We start from the raw sequence: 8530 nt of genomic DNA, 5'->3' as shown, positions 1-8530 counted from the left end.
ATTTCAATGTTCAAATACACCTTAAAAGAAATCCAGTCACATGTAACCAAGGTAAACTATTATCCTGACACTGACAAGCTAATGATAACAGACTGAAGAGGCCCTGGCACTCGCACCTTGCACGTTATCCTCCTGTTGATGTTTAGCTAGCACCGACTGGGAAAAGGGCTGAAGGAAAAAAGCCAGCTGGAGATTATTACAAGCAGCTGAACTCAGCCCAATAACATTCATCTGCATGGGATCAACACTCCTTTCCCATGCTATCCCAGCCGTGGGATGGGCCTATTTTCCACTCACATATTCTCCCTTCAGTGAGCACAGAGGAAGAAGTGCTCAATTTGTTTCATTTTAATTACAGTTTACAAGGTTAATGCAGCAGTTAACAAGGTGCTGTCAATTAAATTCAACAGTTTTCATCAGGAACGGTACATGCATAACAGCATGGAAATATCAAAAAATACATGACAAGAGCATATTTTATTTTTACTTTTACAAACAGCACAAAAGATGTAAACAAAGGTGACAGGATAGATCAAGAAATCATAGACTTATATAGTGATCCTCCCCCAGAAATGAAAGTTACATAATCTTGCTTTAACACCACATGATGCAACTGAATTGACTAACTAGTTAGCGTAATAGATAAATGTCCAGCTTCTGCCACTCCAAGTGGTAGTAGCAAAAATGTAAACTTAACCAAAGCTACAGCAAATATAAGTAATGATTTAAGCACAAACATAGTACATGTTGCTACTTTCCCTTTGGTGACACTATTCCAATAAGTATACTGATAACAATTTAGTATATAATTGAGTATTAATAGTATGTACCTTAAAGAATATTATGAAAGACAAGAAGAGAAAAGACTGCCATTATAAATCTGCCTGCTATTTCAGCACCACACTCAGAGCCATGGATTTATCAATACACAGCACAGTTAGGCTGCTGATATGTCAGAGCCGTATCTTGCACAAACCTCAGTCAGATAAAGGATCAATGAGTCAGGTAGACTAGTCTTATTATTCAACTAAACAACCTCTCTGCTCCTTCACTCTCTCTGCTTCTAGGGGATAGAGAGGGGGGAAGGCAGGTCAATTAGGTCATTTTGCTAACACGGGGGATGTCATCCCTTGTCATATCGCCTAGTGAATACATGGAACAAACATCATTTATAGCCATGCAAGCAGCTCACTCAGGTGGTATTTAGGCACAATGTTCTTAAGCTAATTACTAACTGATGTTATCTCATGCAGTGTACAGAACAACATGCTCACCATGACAATGCTAACATGCTGATGTTTAATATTTAACACGTTTAACATCAATTTTTAGCACGTTACACTGCTTTTGCAACATTTGCTAATTAACATGAAGTACAGCTGAGGCTGATGGGAATGTCATTAGTTTGTTGGTATTTGGGCAGAAACCAAATGATTGAAAAACTATCCATCCAGTAATTGCTGAGATATTTCAGTCTGGACCAAAGTGGTGGACTTTTCTCATGTGTTGTCTCATTATGTTATTGTTGTAGATTGGGCTAATTTATTTGTATATACTATATTTATTTATTTTTTATTTGTATATACTTGCATATGCTTGTAATGAAAACTTTAGTTATAACTTTATAATCACATTTCTTTTTCATTCTGTCGGTTTGTTTGTGGAATAGTTTGTTTTATCTGTCTTGTGTTTGTTGTTTGTTGTCGCTGCCGATCTTGGTACTCTAAGACAAGAGAATTTTATTCCAAATGAGGCTTGAACGCTGTTAAGATTTTGACACCTTGAATTCAAATGCATCATACAGTGCAGCTACGGCAGCTGCGAAGAGGAAAAAATCTGCTTTTTTAAACATTCATCAATGATCACTTTCCTCCTGCTAGACTGAGTTTGAGGATATCATTTGCACTACAAGTTAGTTTAAAAAGTTATCAAGAACGATACCTGCTTATGCCCCGCTTTAACTCAAGAGCTTAAGATAATCATCTTCTCACATCCATAGTATTAACGGGATGTCATCAACAGGTTCACACAGATAACTCCTCTTTCATTAGTGAGTTTACAGGATTAGGACCTCAGAGATTGCTCAGTAACAGAGGCCATGGAAACGCACCATCAAGGCTTCATCTATCTAGAGATTTAGGTAACACTGATCTCAGCAGCTTTTCACTGTTGTTAACTGACAGTAAAACACCTAGGTTTAGTTTTCCTGGGATGCTGTGAACACTGAACCTTACCTGTGCCCATTGTATGACCCCACAATCAGGTCAGTGGGGGCAGCTACTGTACAGCTAGGGTCTGGATATGTTTCGGGTAATTATTTGTCCTGGAAACAATCCCTCTTTCTCTACAAAGAGAGATTAAATCTAATCCTTGTTTGAAAAATATCAGGAATTTAATGAATTAGTACGTGGCTTGCGGCCTCATTCTGTTCGGAGGATTCATTATATGTTTTCACATTTGACAACATGTCTTTCTTTTACCGTTACGTTTTTCCTCTGACTTACCTTCCTGTCACTCTTTGCCCTTTCTCTCCATCACGCTTCCTCTGACGCCCTTCTCCCCACTTAAAACTAATTGCTCAAAGCTCTGTCCTATTATTATACTGTAATGGTTGCTTGGCGGCCATCGTGAGACAAGACACACAAGAAGCCAGTCTGTAATTAGCTCATCTCTCCACTAAATCTTGTCTTATCATACAGAGACCCAGCCTTTTATTTTTGCTTTGGCTTATCTGGTTTGTTTCTGATCATCTTATTGTTAATGACAATTACAGTATTTAATTAAATAATGTTGGCGTACACGAACAGTCAAACAACGTAAACTTAATCACAAGTGAGTGCTTTTACTTTTGAGTATACTTCTGTGCTTTTACTTAAATACAAGTTTGAAACTAATGGAGAATTTTTAAGGCGTGGTATTGCTATTTTTACTTAAGTACACATTTTGAATACATCTTCCAACACATAACCAATGAACTACCAGTTACAATGGGCCAACTACACCTACAGTAACCTGAGGTAGCTGTAACAGTTAGCTAGACTGTGGTGACAAGTGACAATTACTGTACAGTATCAAGTGGTAAAACAAACAGCAAAATAAATGTCAGCTACACAGCAATATCCATCAAAGGTTTGCTAATATTAGCTACCATTAGCTACAGGCCCTTTATAAGTATTGGACAAATTAAAATGTTGAACCGATGATGGTGTTGGGTGAATTGGCATAATGCATAATTACAAAATTTCATGGCAATCTATATTTGAGATATTTCAGTCCAGACCACTGTGGTGGACTGACCTACAGAGGAAATGTACTTCAGATAGCTGCAAACATTCTCTCCTTTCTGCCACTTGATGGAGCTACAATGCTTTAAAACCTGAAGAGAATTATATTCCCTGCCTGTATTTAGTGCTGCTGCTATGAGGACTTGAAGTACTGGTTTGCTAAATTATGGTGCAGCATTTTGATAAGGTGCCGCAAATCCAAACCGTATAAAAAATGAACACAAAGACACATAATTCCTTCATTCATTCAGTCCACCATACGCATATTTCCTATCTCTGTTCCTCATCTTGTGCTCCTTCTCTGTCAAAGACTTTTCAGATCCTTTCAATTAAAGACTTCCTCCTCCCGCAGATCCCCTTGCAGACCCTATGCACTCTGTGTGGAGTGATGACTACTGTGTGCACCCCAGCACCCTCCCCCCACACCGCATAAACACAACATACAACCACTGATTGTGTGTCAGCGATGCACTTAAAAGTATTGGTTCCAAGGCGGAGATGCTTGACTGTGCAGGTGAAGGAGAAGCAAAATTCTAGCTGACGCACCTGTCCTGGACCGACCCTCCCACCGTTGAGGGAAAGATCTCTTTCCTGTCCCCACTCCGGACCTCCAAGCCACAGGAAAAATGGGCAACATGGCAACAGAGATTGTTGCCTTTCTCCTGACCATCTCCGGGTGGATCCTGGTATCGTCCACCCTGCCTACAGACTACTGGAAGGTGTCCTCTGTGGACGGGACAGTCATCACCACAGCTACCTTCTGGTCCAACCTATGGAAAACATGTGTGACTGATTCCACCGGTGTGTCCAACTGCAAGGACTTTCCTTCAATGTTGGCTCTGGATGGTGAGTTCTGAGACGACTGGGGTTGTTGTTGCTGTAGCAGGGTCTGATGTTGTCTTTCTGAGTTCAGAGAGCAGAGACAGAAACATATCTATCGTGTTCTGAGGAACTGTGCATTGGGAACTATTCATCTGACCGAAGCGCAGATGCCCAAAATCTTTACCTGTTGTTTTGGATGAATGACCACCTTTGTATACAAATGCATTTGGAAGTTGATATTTCCTGTTTTGGACTCTTCAGGCCAAAAACAACCACAACATTTAAAGTTAAAGGCCACAAGAGGCATATTTCAGTGAATGAGCTGAGCTGGAATGACACAACTTCCTAATGGGTTCGAATGAAGCAATCTGAGAAAGGCATACAGTCATGCAAAGGTCACTTGTCACTTTCCATTGCTTTCTAGCAACAATAAGGAAAGGCATTGCTAGTAGATTTTCATGCAGTGTCAAGATCTGTTGACACTTGCTGTTGAGAAAAGAAAATGTATTTATAGGTGTTGCGCTCTACAGCACACATTTAAACACCTTTTAAACTCCTGTCCTTTCCTCCTTGTCTTTAGTCTAAGGCAGTGATTTCCAAAAGCTCCCAAGATAAATCCGAGGGGTCACAGATTGTTAAAGGGATGAATAACAAAACCTAATTAATAAATTTAGATTTTTTCTTGTGAAATACTAGATTATTTCAACATTTAGCCTCTAAAAATAAGTGAAATAACTAAAATAAACATGCAATATAATAATTTTAAGCTCTCTTAAGCCCTCCATTTTGTTAACCCACTACTTGTTAACTGTGATTGTGTTGTTTGTTGCTAGTACTGTGGGTTTTTTGATGCTTTAACGCTAAAAACTGCTGCCTCCTGCCTCTGAAAATGGCACAATGGGAGCAGAGAAGTGAACCAATCCCGTGAAGTTGCACGTCTAAAGACCAAAACAACAACTCAAAAGACGCTTTAAAGCTCCTTAGAGCTGAGGGGAACTAGTCAGGTGATAATTCCCTGTGGGTTTGTCACCACAACAACTTTCACAGACAAGTAGTCATATGATCCAGTTTAAAAATATTGTAGCCACTAACCTCGTCCAGCCTCTAAAAATGGTTTGACTAAGTGAACTACTGTATTCTTTCACCCCCCTAAGGCTTCTAAAAATATTTAAAGGAATAATTTCACTTATTTAGCCTAGTTTATTTTGTGACTTTGGAACGGATTAAACAAAAAAGATAAATTTATGTGTTAATTATTGAACAGGTTAGCTGTTTCCCTCTGTTTCCAGTCTTTATGCTGAGCTAAGCCAACTAGCTTCTGGCTATAGCTTCACATTTAATGTACAAACATGAGAGTGAAATCAATTTACTCATCTCACTCTCTGCAAGAAGTGAATAAGCATCTTTTTCTTTAAATTAAGTACTACCATATCCTTTCACGCCTTAAGGCCTCTAAATTTGTTAAAATAAGTGGATATTGATAATTAAAATTATTCTGGATACATCTTTGGGCCTTAAAATGTTCATAAATAAATCGCCATTAACAAAAAAATCACTTCTCACAACCCATGACCACATTAAGGCCATAAACAAGTAGACATTGCTCTATTTTTAGGGGGTCACAAGACAAAACGATCAGGAACCACACATTTAACACCCTCTTCACTGTCACTCCCTTGAAGCTTATATCCAGGTGTGTCGGGGTCTGATGATTGCCGCTGTATGTCTGGGTTTCTTTGGTGCAATCCTCGCTTTGGTAGGAATGAAGTGCACGAAAATAGGAGGCTCTGAGACCACCAAGGCCCGTCTGACCGTCCTTTCGGGCTTCCACTTCATTCTCAGCGGTATGCCATGCTGCTTACCCCTCTCTATGTCTGTATTTATGGAGAATGTAGCATTTGAGCTGCATTTTGGGAAGATCTTTTGGAATGAATTAGTGTTCAACTGAATTACATTATCAGCTCGTTCTGCTTTGACTTCAGAAATCCTCTTATTTCTCTCCACAGGCCTCAGCTGCATGACTGCATGCTCCATATATGCTCACAGGATCACAACTGACTTCTTTGACCCCCTCTTTGTTGCCCAGAAGTAAGTATTTAGGATTAAAAGAACAGCAGATCAAAACCACATTCGGATGAAAGACATCCAATCAAACATTCTTTCTTATTTTCCCCCACTTTATCCCTTCAGGTTTGAGCTGGGAGCAGCTCTGTTCATTGGTTGGGCTGGATCTGTGCTGTGTACGCTCGGAGGACTTATCTTCTGTTTCTCCCTGTCTGAAGGCTTCAGTATCAGGCAAGTTGCTTGATTTTTCTGACATGCTGGACACTAACAATGTGATCCCACATCTGTCATCAGCGACAAGGGCTTAGAGGAAATCTGATTTGGACGGATTCTATACTGCACTGACTTGCTAACTCAATCTGGCAATTTAAATAATTACTTTTGCAGTGGAGGGTCGGTTACAGTCAAAAACATTCAGTAATTTCTCTCAACATCTTGTCTCATAATTGCTGAACCTACAAGGCAAACTGTATGATCATCATCTTGATTAGTTATGCGGCCGTTGATGGCTGAATGTTTCCTTTGTCAAAGTCGAGTAATTAAGACCTTTTCGTAGTGAAAGTCACCTTGACTGAGGGCACCTATAGGGAAGTGTTCAGTTGCACATCAACAAAACCTTCTCTTTTGGTGATATCCTTAGTCATCAATTTGTGAACGGTCAGTCCTGTTTAGCATATCCATATACTTTGGGTAAAGTAAGACGTATATGAGGAGCAGAAAGGAGGAAACATATAGAGCAATATTCTGCAGGATTTGGTCCAGTGCAGGCCAGTAAGGATACATGTTTCAGAGATTTGAAGGCTAACTTTATGGCAGCTTTAATTTTAATCACCTCAATTCTTTGTCCGTAAAACGGGGATCAACACATCAGTTGTGTGGCTCTAGGGATGGTAATGTTGGTCGGTTAGTAAGTCCACCACTTTGGTCCTGGCTGAATTAGATTTTTTAGATAAGAGTGGTTTAAATTTTCACATGATGCTCATGTGATGAATTGTAATGGTGATCCCTTTTCATCTAGCACCATCATTAGGTCAATTTTAAATGCGTCCAATGTGCTTAAATATTTGCTAAATTAATGACATTCAGCCTCAGCTGTACTTGCATGCTAACATGTGCTAATTAAGCTAAACTAAGATAGTGAACATGGAAAACACTATACCATCAGCATGTTAGCGTTGTCATTGTGAGCATGTTAGCGTGCTGATGTTAGCATTTAGCTGGGCCTTACAGACCCCGTCTGTAAACTTGTTATATAGGGGATACAGCAAGAAAGCTAACATTTGGTGCCACAGAAATATGATTGTTGACCTCTTTGTCATATCCAGGGATTGTATAATTGTCCTGTTGTCCACCAAAATCCTTAAATATGCACTCATTCAATTTACTTTGAGAGAAATAAAACAAGAACCACTTAGAGGCTCTCTCAACATTTATCATTACAGCCCTTATTATGCATCTCCCCAGTTCTTGTTCTACTTCAAGGTGCTTGCCAGAAATGGAGATCAAAACATACCCTACAGTACGCTTTTAATTAGGGTGTAATTTCTTGTTTCTATTTTTGCAGAGCTGAATACTCCTACAATAGAGCTGCATCATTTGTGACACCACGCAACAAGCACAGCAAGACAGTAAACAGCCTCCACAAGGAACCAGGGGAGCCATCGAGGCAGTTTGGAAGAAATGCATATGTGTGAAATTTGATTCTATCTTGTTTTTATATGAGTTGATTGTAGAATTTATCATTTGTGGTCACCAAACAATTTCACCAGTGAAAGCCAAGAACAGCATTCATTACAATAAATTTCTCTGCTCAGTGCCGGAAAGAGTAATTCATGTGACAAGTTTACATACGTTATTGATTCTAAGTGGCCAGATTCATTTCTAAATATGGCTGCTTTTTTGGGACATTTCTGTCAATGGCCTTTAGGTAAAAGATAAGCTTGCTTTTCTTTTAGGGCAGGAAATTTGATTTGGCACAAACACTGTTCAAACTCTCCGGTCACCTTCAACAAGCATGGCCTTTCTTGCCTGTGTCACATACACAGGACAATGTCTATATAATTCTTGAGTCAAAGATCAATTGGACATTGATATTTAAAAGAATCTGCAATATATTTTAAAGCATTTTTCAAGCTTTTCTTTCCATTAAAACTAGATAGCAAGTACACATTTTATGTGAGCTTCCAGCTAGAGCTTATGCTATATAAGATGTTTTTGTAAATTCAGTGATTATAAACATGAATTTTTTCTATTTTTTTCAACAAAGATAACATCATTTAAATCAGTTCATTTTCATTATTGCTAAAGTAACTAAAATAAAAATAGATTACTTTTTGAAAACTGAGTAGCTATGAGGTAAG

The 8530-nt window shown here is 39.0% G+C and overlaps 1 protein-coding gene across 3 annotated transcripts in view; it reads left to right on the top strand.

Annotated features, from left to right (window-relative positions):
• The window catches only part of cldn10a (claudin 10a), a 10557-nt gene extending 2613 nt beyond the window's left edge, over positions 1-7944 (top strand). For 2 of the 3 annotated variants that reach the window (XM_046054096.1, XM_046054089.1), the window contains 5 exons: positions 3637-4130; positions 5789-5950; positions 6113-6194; positions 6297-6401; positions 7735-7944. In XM_046054096.1, the coding sequence (XP_045910052.1) occupies positions 3911-4130; positions 5789-5950; positions 6113-6194; positions 6297-6401; positions 7735-7864 (699 nt within the window). In that variant the 5' untranslated portion in view covers positions 3637-3910 and the 3' untranslated portion in view covers positions 7865-7944. The remainder of the gene's footprint in view (positions 1-3636; positions 4131-5788; positions 5951-6112; positions 6195-6296; positions 6402-7734) is intronic. The other variant, XM_046054104.1, reaches the window with a different exon arrangement.
• Positions 7945-8530: the final 586 nt, after the last annotated feature.

This window comes from Micropterus dolomieu, linkage group LG01, assembly GCF_021292245.1.
Source record: "Micropterus dolomieu isolate WLL.071019.BEF.003 ecotype Adirondacks linkage group LG01, ASM2129224v1, whole genome shotgun sequence".
NCBI classification, from domain to species: domain Eukaryota; kingdom Metazoa; phylum Chordata; class Actinopteri; order Centrarchiformes; family Centrarchidae; genus Micropterus; species Micropterus dolomieu.
This window is presented reverse-complemented; position numbering and strand designations above follow the sequence as displayed.